Source organism: Macrotis lagotis, chromosome 3 (assembly GCF_037893015.1).
Source record: "Macrotis lagotis isolate mMagLag1 chromosome 3, bilby.v1.9.chrom.fasta, whole genome shotgun sequence".
NCBI classification, from domain to species: Eukaryota; Metazoa; Chordata; class Mammalia; order Peramelemorphia; family Peramelidae; genus Macrotis; species Macrotis lagotis.
The window spans coordinates 294,211,612-294,230,190 of record NC_133660.1 but is presented as its reverse complement, the minus strand read 5'-3'; the positions used below and the strand labels follow the sequence as shown (position 1 = coordinate 294,230,190).

The window sequence follows — 18,579 nt, the reverse complement described above, 5'->3', positions numbered from 1 at the left end:
TCTTGTTCACACGGGCGCTGAAGAGAAATGGCAGACACACTAAATATTTGAGGTTGCTCTTAGGTCATTCTATTGCTTTTCATAATGAGCTTGAGGCTATTTCCTGTGGACATTTTCCCCGATGCCTTATATATACTAGGCTTATAATCTTTTAAAAAACTGTAAATTTTTTGAAGTTTTGCTGTGAGTACTTTAGCCTTTGATTATTGTTTTAATGGGAACCTGTTATCAATAAAAGATAGGTATGTAGTTGGAATGCTCTTTTCTACCCCTATCTTTACTGCAATAGTTGACCAGGCTCTAGGGTCTTTATTCTTGCCACGAGGGTGAGGAGGAGGCCTCTGGCCAGATAGTCAAGGTTATTGACCCGGAGGGGACAATGACCTCTAAAGGGAATTGCTGCACTTGGAGACAGAACTGGGAAGTGTCGGCTTGCATCGTCTTCTAGGGCACTGAGCAGGGAGTCTTCACAGACCCTGGCAACTACTAGAAGTCAGAAAAACCGTCGCTCCTCCTCAGAGATGCAAACAATAGCCTCCTTTCTCCTGAGGGGAGTCGAGGAGGGAGATGCCTTCCAGAGAGTAGGGGGTCTCTTCCTGGTGGCTACCATCAAGTCATGGTGTGGCAGCCCCCCCCTCTAGTGGCTGGTTGGTGGTACCGCCTTGCTCTCTTGCTTGGGGCCAGGGTTGTGGTGGAGCCCTCCACTGGAGCAAAGCTCACGGAAAAGGACTCAGTCTTTAAAAAAAGAAGTCAGATTGGAATCATACTTGTAACATTCCTGAAGTGATGCCAGAATGAAGTATAACAATGGTGATAAGTGTGACGAAAAAATAAACCACAGACACCAATCTGAATGTGCAACTGTGCCATTCACATTTTCTAGAATAGAGTGGAGGAGGTTTAGAAAGTGTTCTAAGGAGTCTAATCTTCACCTGTTTGCCAAGTAAGTACTTTATATCCTTTTTTAGTTAGAGGTTATAAATCCCATTCCTAGACTTTTTTTTATGTATCCTCCAACCATTGCTTTAACTGCCTGCTCTGTTTCCACAAATACATACATATATATATATATATATATATGTATGTATTATATATATATATAATACATATATATGTATGTATATATGTTTAAGGTTTAGTGTCATTTTATACTCATGTCATTAACTGTAAAGTGTCATTCAAATGCATCCTGAAGGGTTTATTTCTTGATTTTTACCTGTTTGCCACTTGTGTAAGCAGTAGATAAAAAAAGTATTTAAAACTATGACATTAATCATATAAAGATAATGACACAAGGCATCCCTTAAAACAGTAATGTCCTTTGCACTCCATGCTAAGAGAGGCTGGTAATATCAGACTTGCAAGTCAGATTGTCTGTGAGATCTGGGAGTGCCAAGAGCTACCTATACCCCTATTTCATGGTTTAGATGGTATATACAGGAAAGATCAGATCCCATTGGTTTATGTTTTCTTTGCTTTCTCAAATCATTCAGGAGCTATGAAGATATAATTGGTGAGGAAGTGCCTCCAGACCAATACTACTGGGCTCCCCTGGCTCAACATGAAAGGGGTAGTTTAGCCAGTCTGGATAGCCTGAGGAAGGGAGGTCCTCCACCTCCCAACTGGAGGCAGCCGGAATTGCCAGAGGTGATTGCCATGCTGGGCTTCCGCCTGGATGCTGTCAAATCCAACGCAGCTGCCTATTTGCAGCACCTGTGTTATCGGAACGATAAAGTGAAGACCGATGTGCGGAAACTTAAGGGTATCCCGGTATTGGTGGGTCTGTTGGACCACCCCAAAAAGGAGGTACACCATGGGGCCTGTGGGGCTCTCAAAAATATCTCCTTTGGTCGTGACCAGGACAACAAGATCGCCATAAAGAATTGTGATGGTGTTCCTGCACTTGTTCGTCTTCTGCGAAAGGCCCGTGACATGGACCTCACAGAAGTCATCACAGGTAAGCACTGTGCCTAAAAAGAGAGAAACTTGGTCCAGGAACTGTCCTCTCGAGGGAATTTCTCTATAGTGGAAAAGGATATTTGCTTCCTTCCTTTCCTTCTTCCAACTTGCTTTACTTTGGGGGAACGTGAGGAGTGGTATGATCCTGGGCATCCTCGGAGTCCTGTCGTGGGGTCATGTGGAGAGAGCAGTGCTCACCAGGTCTTTATAATCTTTATTACCAGGGACACTTTGGAACCTCTCATCTCATGACTCTATCAAGATGGAGATTGTAGATCATGCACTGCATGCTTTGACAGATGAAGTGATCATCCCACATTCTGGCTGGGAACGGGAGCCCAATGAAGATAGTAAGCCTCGCCATATTGAATGGGAGTCAGTGCTCACCAACACAGCTGGCTGCCTCAGGTATCAACAGATGCTCTAAGAGCTATCCATATGTGAATTGTTTTGTTGTTAGCCTCCACGGAACTCCTGTTCTGGTACTGAAAGGCCTTGCCAATGGAGGATAGAGAAGTTAGAAAGCCTTTGAGCACAGTCTTCATATCAAACTTGATGTTTTAATGTTCAGTGTTGCTAACTATAGGGAGGCTCGTTACTAAAAGTTCGCCATAGTGAAAAAAACAAAAATATAAAAGTGGTCCCTTGGGTTTACCCACCAATGTAGGCAGGAAAAGTGTCTTATCCTAAGAAGCACAATTTTAAAGCAGTGTACAAACACTCGCTCGACTTTTTGTTCAATGAGTAGCCTGTTGATGTAATACTGGAGGAACTGTGCCAAGCACTTATTACAAGAGAAACCCAAAGAATCAAACTGTAACTAAATAATGATTCATGATTCCTGTTAGAGGTCCCAAAAGCAATCTTAAACTTCAGCTTCAAGATCCCCAGTATTCTTTGTACTTGGTGACATCAATACCAGAATTGGTGAGTGTAGAAGTTGGCAAAAACATGGAAATGTCATTCAAGATCTAAAAAATGAGAACAAAAGTTTTCCAGACACCAATATAGCTTGACAAAAATGACCGATTACAGGTGTGGGACTCATTTCAGATTCAGCTAGTTGATTTTGTTTTGATCAATAAGAGTTTAACTTGGCAGCACTTTAGAAGAATAAAAGCAAAGAGAAGCTATATATAGTTTACAACAGTTCTAAACAGTGTATAAAAACCAGCTTTCAACTCTGAAAAAAAAAGAAATGAGTAAAAGTGAAGGCACAAACACCACCGTTTCCTAGAGAAAATCAACACTACTGAAAGTCAAGCAGAAATTACCAAATGAAAACAGAAAGAACCTAGAAACAACTCTTATTCAGCAGATTCCGTTTTTCTTTGGCAAGCAAAAAGATTATACTGTTCACTTAGAGTAGGAGATAATTTGTACAACATTACCAAAGAAGATAGAAGGTTGAGCAATACCTCCTCATCAGATTGCCCAGAGAGTATTTGTGGTTAAAACTTGGTCTCAGGGATATAAAGAGGACCAGATCTGTCAGTATTGCTATAGTGGTCTATTCAAATTATCAGCCTTAGTAAAAAGTGTCTTATTTGGACTCCATTACTTTGATGTGAATGTGATATGGCAGAGGTGCTTAGGGAGATGACATTGGGAGGAGTCCAGAGTTGTGAGGAACTTTGACCAAACATAGGTTTAGGATAGTTCAGGATTAGGGTGTTTTTTTTTTGTTTTTTTTTTTTAGGTTTTTCGCAAGGCAAGGGGGTTAGTGGCTTGCCCAAGGCCACACAGCTAGGTAATTATTAGGTGGCTGAGGCTGGATTTGAACTCAGGTCCTCCTGCCTCCAGTGTTGGCACTCTATCCACCTAGCTGTCCCAAAGGGATTAGTTTTTAAGTTAAAGGAGACCATCACTATCCTGTCAGTCTCTCAAACTTGCAACCTTAAGTGTCTTCAATCTTCATTCTTAACCTATTTGCATTAGCTTTCTAATTGGTTAGTCTGTTTAACATGTCTTTTCACATCCCAGTATATTCTCCACTCAGTTGTCAAATTGATCTTTCTAAAGCTTAGATCTGATCATGTTAGCCCCTTTTTGATAAACTTCAGTTGTGCTCTTTCTTCCCTCCTTCTTTTCTCTCCCTCTCTCCCTATCCCCTGTTCCATGGCTGCTCTCATTCCCAGAATGTATCTCTAGCACTTGGGCACTTATTAAATATTTATTGACTGACAAATTATAAAAGAAAAATCAGGATATTAGCAAGAAAGGCGAGCAAGAAGACCCCAGCCACTGCTGACTTTTGTCTACTTTTTCATCATATAAAATCTTTTGAATCTGTTATGCCTGTTACTTATTGCCAAACAATCTTAGAAGAAAACAGACAGGCTTCCACAGTTTTCTCCAGTCCATTTGTGGCCTGCTTTACAATTGACTGTTGAGAACAGAAGAGTCCGTTGCTTATTGGTTTACAGAAAAGTATCTGATTTTTTTAGTGCCGAAAGCAAAATCTCTCCTCGGAAAGTTCCAATGTATATTTAGATCCTATGATAGATGTGTCCTTGAAGATCATTAATTGTTCAGTGACTTAAGTTGCAGCTCAAGAGACACACAAAATAGGGATTTGTTTACTCAAGCAGAGACCACATAGAGGAAGATTCGAAGTTGTTAAAAAGATTCTATAGATGCTCTGGTTTATAAATTACTATGGTTTCAAAAAGCCAAGAATCACAGATAACTGAAAGAACAGACAGTAGTGTGTTAGTAATGCTGACTTACAAGAAAGGGAAAAGGATAGTTTTGTCAAGAAACGGTGAACCAGACATTGTAAGATGGACACGCTGGATGGAGCTTGGATGCTACCAAACATCAAAGAAGGAGGGGAAGGCTATGGAACCATTGGCTAAATGTGTATTTAGCCAAAGATATTGATGAAAGTTTGTGATCTGCACTATTGTAGCTTGAGTTTGGAAAGGTTTCTGAATTTGGAAAATGTAGCTCTTTTAGACTCTCCCTTTCCCGCCCCCAGGAATGTCAGTTCAGAAAGAAGTGAAGCCCGACGAAAACTTCGGGAATGTGATGGGTTGGTGGATGCCCTGATCTTCATTGTTCAGGCTGAGATTGGGCAGAAGGACTCAGACAGCAAGGTAAAAAGAGACACAGGTTGGGGCTGGGGAAAAGGATGGTGTGGATGCTGTTCTTGAAGAAATATTTGGGCCTTAAGAGGGTCAGACCTCAATTGTCCAGCATGTCTGAGTAACCTCATATACACCCCATCTTTGTTCTCTGTTATTGGCTTGATAATCTAGGAGAACCAGAATGATGACCCTTTAAAGGGTCAACCTGTTTCTCTAATCTATTCCTTATGAAATAGTTGGTGTTCTAACTTGTGATTAGGACCTATAGTATTCTGGATCTGGATTTTTGTTTTTTATGGGGGGGGGAATAGGGGGAATCAGTTAAATGATCAAGTTAACTCAAGCTCCTGTGGTTGTTCATACTGCAGAAGAATGGACTCGCCCTTGTATGCTGACAGCCCTCCAGAGGCACTGGCCTGGAGGTCTTATACTTAGATCACTATTAAGCATGTTTTCTGACTATATAGATTCTCTTTATTCATGATCTGGCTTTCTGTCCTCTTACTGAACCTTGCACCTCATTTCCTCAGCTGGTGGAAAACTGTGTCTGCCTTCTGCGGAACCTATCATACCAAGTCCATCGAGAGATCCCCCAGGCAGAGCGATACCAGGAATCTTCTCCTAACGTCACCAACAATACAGGGCCTCATGCTGCCAGCTGCTTTGGGTCTAAGAAAGGCAAAGGTGAGGCCTAGCTCCTGGTCCTTGCTTCTGCTGTGGGAATGATTAAGGAAAAGAGCCCTTCCATCCCTTGATACAAACCACAAGCCGAGCAGCTCAGGTCCTGGACGATTGGAATATCAATAAGCATCCCTGTCCTGCTATTTCCCCTATGTTGTTATGTTATGTATGTGTCCCTGCTGTCCTGGGAGTGGTGATGACTATGGGTTGGGTATAGTGGTGATGGGAAGAGAATCCTACTCATTTGGGAATTCCCCCATTCCCAACTCTTCCCATTTCACCTGTATTCTTTTTCCTATCTGCTTTCCTGCCTATTTGCGGTCTTATTGTCATCCTTCTCCTGCATTTTCTTCCCTTTCTGTCTCTCCTCCTCTCTCCGGGTGCTGCACTGGAAGATGAGTGGTTCTCCAGAGGTGAGTGGATTCTTTTGAGGGGCTTGCTTATATCTAATATGCATGTTTTGGTTTTAACTTTTCTAGCACCGCACCTCCTGTCTTAATCCTTTTCTTTGGGTGCATGCAGGGGAAATATAGTATGGAGAGCCCAATGAAACAGGTTGAACTAATGGCTCTTGGCATGCTATTTCCTGGCAGCACCTAAGGTTATGATAATAGTTATAGGTTGTCTCCACCTTTATATGGCTCACACCACTGTCCTTGTCTTTGCATGACTCTGCTAGAAGAAACTAGCAGCTATGGTTTCTTTTGCCCTTTGTTTTATTCTCCAGAGAGAGAATTTAATTTAAAAAAAGAAGGAAGGAAAGAAGATGGTACTGTGTTTGGATGGAATATCTCTGATTCACTCACACTGAAGGAAAGGAAGAATAAGGGAAAAGGGCCGTGTTTTGGTTATTTGATTTCTTATCACCCTTTATCTTTTTTACTTTTATAAAGGGAAAAAACCCATGGAGGATCCAACTACTGACACAGTAGATTTTCCAAAAAGAACCAGTCCAGCTCGAGGTAAGCATTTTCCTTCTATTAAGAAATCGTAACCCTCCTTGAATCCTGGACTACTGGAACCACATCCTAATTGTTCTCTCCAGTCTCTTCTGTCCAATACATCTTCCACACGACTGCCAAATGTTGCAGAAGCATTGTTCTAAAGCACAGGTCTGACCAGGTTGCTTCCATAGCTCCTTACCTCTAGGTAATGAAAACCTTTCCCAAATTGACATTTCTCCACCTTTCTAGTCCTTCACATACTTTGTTGTTCAGCCAAACTGATCTACTTCCTGTTCCTCATACACAGCATTCCCGCTTCCATCTTCATGCCTTTGTATAAACTATGTTCCCTATCTGGATGGCATAACTTCCTTTTACCTCTAATATTTAGAATCCCTAAGCTTGCTTTAAAGTTCATCTGAAATGCCCACTCTTACATTAAATCTTTTTTTGGTGGGGGTTTTGTTTGTTTTTGTTTTAGGCTTTTTTTGTTAATAGTTAGACAACTGCTAGTGCCTCACAGCAGCTGAAACTCCTTGTATATTTGTTTTGTATATTTTTTATGCATTTATGTGTATATATTGTTTCCCTTGTGAAATAGAAGTGACTTGAATAGGGATTCTCTTTTCTGTATCTTGTGCATCACACATAATAGAAACTAAATAAAGGGTTGTGACTCCTTAAGCAGTGATCTGTCAGTTTCTAATAGTTTCTAAAATGTTATTTTTGGTAGATGAGTAGATTTCATGCAGAATTTGAACTCTTTCTCCTTTTGATGGTGATTAACATTTTGTGATTTGAAATTTTTTAAAGTTTTACAGGAGCTTTTCTTACAATAGACTTTTAAAATAATCAGTTTAATTGTTAGCCTTTACAATTCAGGAAATTGAAGTTGAAAGAAGGTCATTTAAGTCTCTTTTAAGAATGAATTTCACAAAAACACATAGTTTGGTAAGTTTTACAGCCCAGATGGGTTTATAAACACCCATCTCCTGATCTAAAGGATAGTATTCTTTGTATTCTACCATGGTTGTATCTACTAAATGGCACAACACTGTAGAATTGATCCTAAAAAATTTCCAAGTGATCTTCTAGCTGTGTTGTTAAAGCTGATTTATGTATGAAGCCTTTGGAATACAAAACTCATCAGTAATTCGCAGCTCATTCTGTTGACCAGATGTTGAGATTTGTTTATTGGACAATATATATTATCCCTTAAGGAAAAAAGTGTAAGAATCAGTAGAAGGCAGGCTTAAGTTGATTTTTTTTTTAAATGAATGAGTTAGGACCGGTAACTTCTTTAGCTATGAGTACTACTAGGAAAATGAAGATAAATAGTTCCTAAAAGTGTCCCTATCAGGGATAGACCTAGGAAATATAATCCTGAGGCTAAGAAGGAGGCAGAAAAGAAAAGGGCATGATTGTTTCCTGTGGCACCCTGCTCTAGGGTGCCCACTAGGCTGTCCTGGAAGTTTGACTTCCAGGAGGCAATGGAAGTGGATACCTGAGTTTCCTGCGTCATGGTTTAGAGAAGTTTATTATATTCATAGTCTTATTTCATCAATGTGAAAACTCTTTGGGGGAGGGTATTTTATCTCTTCTCCCTCTCCCATGCAGGCTATGAACTTCTGTTTCAGCCTGAGGTGGTTCGTATATATATATCTCTTCTAAAGGAGAGCAGAACCCCTGCCATTTTGGAGGCCTCAGCTGGAGCCATCCAGAATTTGTGTGCTGGCCGCTGGACGGTGAGTAACAACCTTCATGGAATGGATTTAAAGGAGGAAAAACAAAAAGGAAATTGTCATATATAACTTAAATCACAACCTTCATGGAATGGATTTAAAGGAGGAAAAACAAAAAGGAAATTGTCATATATAACTTAAATCACAACCTTTCCCCCATATTCTTTCAACTATCTGTCTTCACTTAAACAACTTCCTTTACTTCTTGTCTTTGTTCCTTAATCCCCCTGCAATCTGGCTTCCAACCTCAACACTCAACACTCAACTAAACCTATTTCCTTCAAATGAACTCTTAACTATGGCATCTTCTTTAGCCTCATCTACCTTGTTTTCCCAGGACCTTGTTACTCCTTGTTATCTTCATGGTTACTCCTCTCCACTCTGGGTTTTTGTATTCTGTAGCCTGCTATGACTTGACCTTATATATTTTTTTTTTACCATTTGCCTCTTTTGCTCCTATTCATGTGTTATTGAATGAAGTTGTCAAAAATTAAAAATTTTACTGAGTCCACTACTTAATCTTAGTGGTCTTCATTGGGTAGTTCCTTTACTTACAGATTCCTAATTGTTTCACTATTCTTCTTATTTTCACAGTGAAACTATTATCTTCCCTCATGATTTCCTCATTTAGTTTTGTCTTTGAATGAAAAGGTAGCCCTTCTCCTCTTATCACCTCTCGCCTGAACTATTGCGTATTTGTCTAGTTGATCTATCTGTCCCAAGTCTCTCCCCTACGCTGCTTCTCCATTGTCAAAGTAGTCTTCTTAAAGCTCAACTGACCATGGGTGCTCCCCTCTACTCAATAACTTTGGTAGATCTCTATTTAGCTTTAGGATATACTATAACATACTCCTTTTAGCATTCAAATCCCTTCACAACCTGACCTCTCCCTACTTTTCTAGGCTTCCTTTTCTTTTCTTCTTTTCTTTTTTTTCTTCTTTTCTTCCTTTTCTTTTTTTTTTCCATTATTCCTTTTCTCTCATTCTGTCAGCCATCCATATTTCTCTACTTATCGTTCCTTTCCCATAACACTCTTATCTTGTGATTCCAAGAGTTTGTAGTGGCTATTCCCTAGGTCTGCAGTGATTTTTCCTCCTTCCATCTAATTTCTAAGTTCCCTGGCTTCCTTCAAGATTTAGCCTTCTGCAGGCATCTCTTCCTGGTGGTGTCTATTCTTTGAAGATGATCTCCCATTCACAGGACGTATTTTGTCTGTGTTGATAGTTTTTTGCTGTCTTTTCAAATGTGAGCATCCTGGAGGCAGGGATGATGTGCTGGAAGGGCTTCAGCATTTATTGACTGACTGACATGACCTTCTTGTTCTCTTAGTTATATGAGTACTCCTCACCTGGGGTATGGCCAGGTTCCTGTCCTGGGACCTCTCCACTCTATGTTCCTACTCACATTATCATTACCATCTTTCCCATCTTTCCTCAAACTACTCCCAAATCAGTCCCGCATCACCAACTGCTTGGTGGACACTTGGTTGGATGTGTTCTGGGTACATTTACAAGGCACATCCTCATCTCTCCTCAGCCTCCTTCCATTTCCAACCCACTCCTCTTCTACTATAGTTTTAGGGCATCACTCTCCTTCATTTTTCCAGGTTCATAATATCAGTGTCTTCTTTGGCTCCTCACTCATTTTCCAAATCTTGTTTCTGTCTCTCTTCTTTGTCTACTCATGCAGCTTTTGTTTTAATTCAGATCCCCATCACCTCTCACTTTGACTACTAGAATCACCTCATTTGAGTTCCCTGCCTCTGGCATCTTCCCCTACACTAACACCTCCTCAGAGCCATTAAAACTGATTTTCATGAAATTCAGGTCTAACCCTCACTCCCTACCTCCCCCACTCAATAAACAAGATTTCTTTGCCTCCTTCTCCTCGTCCCTCCCTAGACTGAGCTCAAAGTACCACCTTCTACAAAGACTTTGCCTGGTTACCTCCAGTGGTAACTAGGTCATCCCTCCAAAACTTCCTCTATCCACTTGGTATATATTGCATTTGTACATATTTTGTGTTTACTTATCCATTTTCTCAACTATGCTTGAATGTTATTTCCTCCAGAAAAAGAACTGTTTGGCTGTTGTGTCAGGGGTCCTTAGGGCTTAACCAGTTTCTGGTCCATCATTATTGCTTCATCACATGCGTGTTGCTCTGATCTCTTCTAGTATGGCCGCTATATCCGCTCAGCTCTGCGCCAGGAGAAGGCCCTCTCTGCCATAGCTGACCTTTTGACCAGCGAGCATGAACGTGTGGTGAAAGCTGCATCTGGGGCACTGCGTAACCTGGCTGTGGATGCGCGGAACAAGGAACTGATTGGTGAGCCAGCCAGGGAGGAGGCTCTTTGTTATGTGACTAGGCAAAGCAGAGTGGCCGTGGTACAGCAGGCAGCTCTCACGAGGGTCGGCTGAGCCTCAGCCTGAGGGGCAGGCAGTTGTATGGGAGGAGCAGGGGAGATTCAGGACCCTGGAATAAACCCAGGCTCCCACAGTGAGCTCTCACAGAGGAGGACTCAGTTATGGAGGAGTGGAGATCCTCTCCTTTGCCAGTGTTTCACAGCAGATCTCTCCTCGCCTCTTCTTTCAATGCACAGGAAAGCATGCTATCCCCAACCTGGTGAAGAATCTGCCCGGGGGGCAGCCAGGCTCCTCCCGCAACTTTTCAGAGGACACTGTGGTCTCTGTGCTGAATACCATCAATGAAGTTATTGCAGAGAACCTGGAGGCCGCCAAGAAACTGCGGGAGACCCAGGGCATCGAGAAGCTGGTGCTCATCAACAAGTCGGGGTAGGTCCGACTCCACTGCCAGAGAAGTCGTTTTCCTTTAGTTCCTTGGCCTTTGTGCCACCTTCACACACACCATCCCCACAGACCTCCCCCTCCCCCACACGTACAGAGTGTAAATTGAGCTGTTCCATTTTCCCAAAACCTATTTAAAGGAAAAACACCCTTTAAGATAGATCCAAAGAAGATAATAACCATGGTCACCCCAGATTCTTTAATACCACATTCTAAAATTGTCAGGTGCCAAATGCTATATTAAATCAACAGAACAGGCCTAATCTTTGTGTATGTGCATTGCTCATGTCTCTATATTCTGAGAAGGGAGGAAAGATTATGTTCTTTCATTCAGGTTCTTGTTTTTTTGTCTCTATAGTAATCGATCAGAAAAGGAGGTTCGAGCAGCAGCACTTGTCTTACAAACAGTTTGGGGGTACAAGGAACTGAGGAAACCACTGGAGAAGGAAGGCTGGAAAAAATCAGACTTTCAGGTACTGAAAAATCTAGTGCCTTTGACAGTTTCTTATCCTAGCTGCTAATACTTTCACTGTTCTTTCTTGTGCTCTCATCACAATGATTCTTCTTCATTTAAGATTCACCAGGGGGCGGCTAGGTGGCGCAGTGGATAAAGCACCGGCCCTGGAGCCAGGAGTACCTGAGTTCAATAATTACCTAGCTGTGTGGCCTTGGGCAAGCCACTTAATCCCATTTGCCTTGCAAAAAAAAAACCTAAAAAAAAAAAGATTTGCCAGTAGTCTTCTATATTGTCTTCTATAATTTTACAGAAGTTTCTTCTTCCTTTAAGGAATTTTTTCATATTTTGGTAGCCTTGAAAGTAACTAACCCCCGGTGTACCATTTCTACCATTAAACAATATCGCTGTTACAGTAGAGTAAATGAAAAAATTGATTCAGCCTTATTTTTTTTAACTTGCAGTTCATGAAAGCTATTCATTACTCTGCTGATAAGAATTCTGTATAGATCAAAGAAAGAGGTAGTCATTGAAGTAGTTTGACTAAATTTATTTATTGATACCATTATATCTCTGCAACTCTTAACCAAGTATCATGTTGTATTGGATAGTTTTATTTGGCCTGCCAATTTCCCTATTTGTGATTTTGACAAAGTTAAATTAGATTTGGGAAAGTTGCTACAGAGAGGACATGGTGATACTTGAAACTTAGAAGTTTACATATGTTTTGTACATTTGCCTCCAGGTCAATCTAAATAATGCTTCTCGGAGCCAAAGCAGCCACTCTTATGATGATAGCACCCTCCCTCTTATTGACAGGAACCAAAAATCAGGTAAGATAAAGCAGTGCCACCTTCTCCTCCCTACCCCCAATCTATAGATACTGTTTTGCAGAGTACTCTTTTGTTAGAAAATAGTTGCACAGGTTTCTTGGAAAGTTTACACTATCTTTCTTCATTTTGTTGATTGCATTTATGAAGGGAAAGCTGTTGTTCTCCAAGTGGGCATGTCTTAGTGAATTTAGAGTAATCCCATTTTTCTAGTGTGTACCATAAACTAATGCATTTTCTTTTGATTGTGAAATTTCCTGGTCTAGGATTTCTCATTCTTTACATGAGTCCTTCTAAACTGCAGTAAAGGCTGTTTCCAAGTGAATAAAAATGACAATTAGTTGTGGTAACATCCAGTGCATAATGGTCACTGAGAAAAAAAGAAATATAAGACTATCACTTGGAAAAACATGCTAAATTTCACTAATAATAAGAAATGCAAATTAAAAATAACCTTTATAGGGGCGGCTAGGTGGTGCAGTGGATAGAGCACCGTCCCGGGGTCAAGAGTACCTGAGTTCAAATCCGGCCTCAGACACTTAATAATTACCTAGCTGTGTGGCCCTGGGCAAGCCACTTAATCCTATTTGCCTTGCCAAAAAAAAAAACAAACTAAACCAACCTTTATATAATTTCACATTATCTAATTTATGAAAGTAAAATAAAAAAACATATGCTGTTAAGATTGTAAAGAAATGTATATATTTATTCACTATTGGTAGAATTTCAGACTTGCAAAAACCTCTCTTTGGAAGAATATAGAAATGCTCAATAAAAGTAACAAAATTGGTGGCGGCTAGGTGGCGTAGTGGATAAAGCACCGGCCCTGGAGTCAGGAGTACCTGGGTTCAAATGTGGTCTCAGACACTTAATAATTACCTAGCCTTACAAAAAACCCCCTAAAAAACAAACAAACAAACAAAAAAAGTAACAAAATTAGTCATCCCTTGACTCAGTAATTCCCCCTTGGGAATATACCCTTAAAGTGCTGGATCTAAATGGTTTCTGTTTTAACATGTTTTTTTAATTGTTTTTTTTCCCCTCACTGTAGTTTCCCTTGCTGACCCTTCTCAGCCTTCCATATAGCCATCCTATATAACAAGAAAAAGAGGGGAAAAAATCAGTATAGCCAATCAGTACATCAAAAATGTCTAGACATATGTACAACACTTATTGATTTCTTTTATTCTTTTTTATTTTTTTTATTTTTTTGCAAGGCAAATGGGGTTAAGTGGCTTGCCCAAAGCCACACAGCTAGGTAATTATTAAGTGTCTGAGACCGGATTTGAACCCAGGTACTCCTGACTCCAAGGCCGGTGCTTTATCCACTGCGCCACCTAGCCCCCCCTGGCTTCTTTTTTTTAAGAAAGATTTTATCTTGAGTTTTACAATTTCCCCTCCATTCTTGCTTCCCCCCCCCCCCCCCCAGAAGGCAGTCTGTTAGTCTTTACATTGCTTCCATGGTATACATTGATCTCAGTTGAATGTGATGAAAAGTATAAGAGATAGCAAAATTACATAATAAGATAATTTTTTTCTCCCTAAATTGAAGGTAATAAACATTCATTGACTTGTAACCTGCAAAGGGATGTTCTCATCATATTAGTTATTTTTATTGCACAGTGCTATTGCATTAATGTACTGCAGTATATTTAGGCATTTCCCAATCAAAAGGTACTGATGGAAAGTATTCTGGTGTATGTAGGAACTTTCTTATACATGATCTCTTTGAGGTATAAGCCTGGAAATAAAATCTCTGGGTTGCTGGGTGACATTTTAGTCACTTTATTTGAGTAATTCCAAATTGCTCTCCAGAATGGTAGCACTTGATTCATTTCTTCAGATCCTTGCCATTCATTCATTCATTCATTTACTTACTTGTTTGTGAGCTGTATTAGTTATCAGAGTGCAAGATAAAATCACTGGGTTGTTTGATTTGTATTTATGTTATTAGTGATTTGAATTATTTCAAGTGGTTAATAGTTTGCAATAGTCCTTGTGAGTATTTTTTAATATTCTTTGAGTATTTAGTGTTTATATATTTTGGAAATCAACCTCTTAACAGAGAAATTTGATAGTTACTAAGAGCATTTAGATGGTTGTGTTGTAGTTTAATGGAAAGTTTATATATTTAATAAAGTAAAAATGACAGCCGGAAGTACAGGTCCTCAATGTTTGGCTTTTGACATGCCACACTTGGACTTTATTTAGATAAAAAACCAGACCGGGAGGAAATTCAGATGAGTAGCATGGGTCCAAATACCAAATCATCAGGTAAGATTCTTGTTTTTAACTCTCCCATAATAAGGAAAGTAGATTCTCAACAGGATTTGGGGTGGCAGTCTAGATCTATACTCTTTTTTTTTTTTTAATTTCCCCTTTTCTCCTAGTTGTTTTGACTGTCAGCAACTTTTACTTCCTAATTAAGCAGTATACAATTTAATCTCATTTGCTCTGTTTTTAAGGCAATGGCTGATTTCATTCTCCCTGGCTATTTTTCTTTTTATTCATTTCCTCTGCTCTAGTTAAGTTGTAGACTGATTTTTTTTTATTCTTGTATACATCAAATTGTGCTTTTTCTCATTACCCCTGTTAATGCTATACCCTCTTGTTGCCTAGCCAAATAATATTCAGAGGGTCCTCTTCATGTTCCTTTTCCATGAAATCTGTGACTTGCAGCTCACTGCTAACTACTATCACATTTATAGTCTATGATAAATATGATAAATAATTTAGAAAACAGTACAAGACAGTATATAAATAGATACTGTGTTAAGCAAAAGTGATCTTATTTTCTCACATATGTTTTGTGCTAAATGTGGGTAAAGACAGTCTATATTTCATATAGGACACAAAAAGGACTTATGAGGATTTGATTAGGGACTAGCAGGGTATATTACATCTGTGTGTGATTTTTCTGTCAGATAATTACGCCACATTGAATGAGAGAGGAGACCACAATAGGACACTGGACCGATCTGGGGACCTGGGGGAAATGGAACCATTGAAAGGAACACCATTAATGGTAACTATTTCTTCAGTCCTATAGCTCCTCTAGGTTGTCTGTTTTTTTTTTTTATTCCTCTATGGAGAGGTTTTTGTTTGTTTTTAAAGCACACTCACTACTCTGATTTAGTTACCTCTTCAAGAAAAGAGATCTCCCCCCCACCCCCCCACCCCAAGGTTTCTTGGATCCCCTGTGAGATAATGGAAATGCGGAAAAGATGACTGCAAGCACCTTTTTGATATGACTAACACCCCCCTCCTCTGTTGATCTCCTTAAACCATATGCTTTTACTCTACCTGAAAGTTCATCCCTGTCTTGCTGTTTAGTTACTGCTCATTTCAGAAGTTCTGAATCCTACTTAGGGTTTGGCACCCACTAACATACTAACAAATTGCATGTGTTCACAGCAGGAGGAAGGGCAGGAATCACTGGAGGAAGAGTTGGATGTTTTGGTATTGGATGATGAGGGGGACCGATTGTCTTATACCTCCATGGTATGTCCTCCAGCCACATCGAGGTCCTTCTCAAATCAGACCTTTGTGTGCCAGCTGTGGGTCAATCAGAATGATCAGATTTGACCAAAGAATGTTTCTGACCATATTGGGCTTTGGAATTTTGCGATGATCATGCCTCTGGGAAGCTGGGACATTCAGCTGGTGATGTGACTCTCCCATTTGTGCTGCTTCTTTTTCTCCTTGCAGATTTACCTACCTTCTTGACTGTATTCACTACCAACTTTTTTAACTTCTCTTTTTTTTTTTCTACAGCAGAAGATTTAGCACCACTGTTTCAAGCTTCATCCGGGTTTATAATATATGTACTTTTATTTTTGGTGGTGAAATGGACTGATGATTCTACCCCCTCCCTCGCTGGACTGTTGTGCCAACTGCCAGGCTGCCTCCTGCCCTTTTTGCCCTATTCGGGCTGCCTTCCTTTTCTCAACCCCAACCTCTTCCAATGATGCCTGCCCTTCCCTTCCTGACCCTAGTTTCTCCTAAGGAGTCTGACTCAATCACTTGCATAGGATGCCTCAATTTCTCCTGCCTTGAAAAACTGCTGCAGATTATTTCTTTTGCCAGCTCCCTGGGAGCTTCTAATCCTATATGGAGGTTGGGAGAAAGTTTGAGATTCTTCATCTAAAGCCATGGGAAGAATTAGAAGTTGGTTTCAGTGTATGTGGTGTCTATCAAAGCTCTTGTGTTTTGACTGACTCATTTTTTGGTGGGCAAGGAAATTTTTTTTTTCTGAGCAAGGATTGAATTCTTGTTTCTTCTCTCTTCCTATTCCTAATGAATATTTTGATTTTGAAGCAAAGATTGTTGGTAACATTGGCACATTCCATTTGGGGAAAGAGGCATCTCACCAAGGGATCCTTCACAGTAGACCTTATCTTCTTGCATCTCCCGATAGGGATCATCTAAGGACTTTGACTCTAACTCACTATAAGTGACTGCCACTCCTTGTTGAGTCTGTCTCTACCCTTCATTCCTCATCCTATGGCCAAATTGGCCATCCTCATCAATGGCCAAATCTGCTTCAGAAGTCTTAGGAAGGAGAATCAGGCTATGTTGTTATGGGAATGTTCTTGGGGGAGTGAGTTTGGAGGAGTGGAAGGGGGAATAAGGTTATTAAAAAAACAATCAGCTCCTGCATCTGTCAAGCAGGGAGGAATGTACATAAGGTGGTTGGTCTGAAGTTGAGGTGGGAAGCTTTAAAACTTTTCTTTTTTCTTTTCTTTCTTTCTTTTTATTTTTTAACACTTTATCTTTGCTTTACCCTGGGGTTTGGTTGGCCAAGAGAAGGACTTTTATGTACATAGCTCCTGCCCTTCCTCATTCTGTGCAGGGGGGCTGCCCTGGCCCTGCCTCTCCCATGTGCCTTCAGCCTGGGGTGGTCCCCCTTCCCCTCTCCCCCATGTGCCTTTCTTTGCCGAAGCAGCCTCATCCAATGATTTTGCAAATTAGATTTTGTTGCTTCCCCCACTGATTCTAAGGGGAGATCAAGTGATTGGATCTTAGGGCCTAGAGAAACTCAAATTAACCTTTTGGTCTGGGGGAGGATGACCTTTTATTTCAGCCTTAACATACTTACAACCCAACAGTGAAAGTTGGGATTTCCAGCAATAATCCTTCTTGGATAAATCTTAAAATGTTGGGGAGGGTGGAACAGGGGAAAAGTTGTGAGACATGATCCCCAAATTTCAGTATCATCTCTGAAGGGTTTCTGGGAAGTCTGGGCTCTCTTCCACCCCTCTAGCTTAGTGTATTTGAGCATGGTAGTAAGAGTCAGCTGCTATGTGGTTAAGTTTTTTGTTTTTTGTTTTTTTAACCTTATTCCTCCCTCACTAAAATTCAAAGCCACATTCAATGCAACTGGAAGACCTCCCTAAATGTTGATTGTTGGGCAGGGGTAGAAGTGCCCAGGTCCCTTGCCCTGAAGCTTGGGTGCTCGCCATTTCCTTCCCACCCCTTGCTGGTAGAGGGGAGCCATTTGCTCTCTCTGTGACTCCAGGAGCGCACACTGCACAGAGGGGAGGGTCCTGCCCTGCACTGGGTCTCCTTTTGGTCCCCCTCTCCCTCCTCCACCTTTGTCTCTTTTCCTCTGGTGCTCTTTTGTTTTCTCGGTGGGGTTGTGGGTAGCAGTACAGATATGGGCTTTGGGGACCTTTTTAAATTTTTTTGTGTAACTATAAAACACTAAACACTCAATTTCAGAAGAACCAAAAATCCCACCTCCCCACCGAACACTACCATGGGACGTGTCTTCTGCTCCGTGCCCTTTTCTCTTTCTTGTTAACGCTTTTAAAAACAAATGAGTTTTTTATATAAATAAAATTTTTAAAGTGTGTATGTGAAAGAATTCTGAGTCATTGATTTGAGCCCTGTGTCCACTTGAGTCCTTGTGCCCCAGGGTTCATTCCCACTGCGGTTCTAGGTTCTCACAGAATTAACCGACAAAACTTTGCTCTTAGGCCTTTATAATGTCCCTTTTCTAGATTGAATTCTTCTTGCCAGTCTGACCTAAATAATGCAGAGTTCAAATAGGTTCGAATAAAGTGGTACGGCATCA

At 40.6% G+C, this 18,579-nt stretch overlaps 1 protein-coding gene across 9 annotated transcripts in view; it reads left to right on the top strand.

Moving 5' to 3' along the window:
• Window positions 1–18,359, top strand: part of CTNND1 (catenin delta 1) — a 53,507-nt gene extending 35,148 nt beyond the window's left edge. For 5 of the 9 annotated variants that reach the window (XM_074231462.1, XM_074231459.1, XM_074231468.1 and 2 more), the window contains 15 exons: window positions 1,494–1,957; window positions 2,184–2,367; window positions 4,940–5,057; window positions 5,579–5,732; window positions 6,125–6,142; window positions 6,623–6,691; window positions 8,291–8,418; window positions 10,590–10,740; window positions 11,015–11,207; window positions 11,578–11,692; window positions 12,419–12,506; window positions 14,715–14,777; window positions 15,428–15,528; window positions 15,918–16,004; window positions 16,278–18,359. In XM_074231462.1, coding sequence (XP_074087563.1) covers window positions 1,494–1,957; window positions 2,184–2,367; window positions 4,940–5,057; window positions 5,579–5,732; window positions 6,125–6,142; window positions 6,623–6,691; window positions 8,291–8,418; window positions 10,590–10,740; window positions 11,015–11,207; window positions 11,578–11,692; window positions 12,419–12,506; window positions 14,715–14,777; window positions 15,428–15,528; window positions 15,918–16,004; window positions 16,278–16,289 — 1,945 coding nt within the window. In that variant the 3' untranslated portion in view covers window positions 16,290–18,359. The remainder of the gene's footprint in view (window positions 1–1,493; window positions 1,958–2,183; window positions 2,368–4,939; window positions 5,058–5,578; window positions 5,733–6,124; window positions 6,143–6,622; window positions 6,692–8,290; window positions 8,419–10,589; window positions 10,741–11,014; window positions 11,208–11,577; window positions 11,693–12,418; window positions 12,507–14,714; window positions 14,778–15,427; window positions 15,529–15,917; window positions 16,005–16,277) is intronic. The other 4 variants (XM_074231463.1, XM_074231464.1, XM_074231467.1 and 1 more) reach the window with 4 other exon arrangements.
• The last annotated feature ends 220 nt before the right edge of the window (window positions 18,360–18,579 follow it).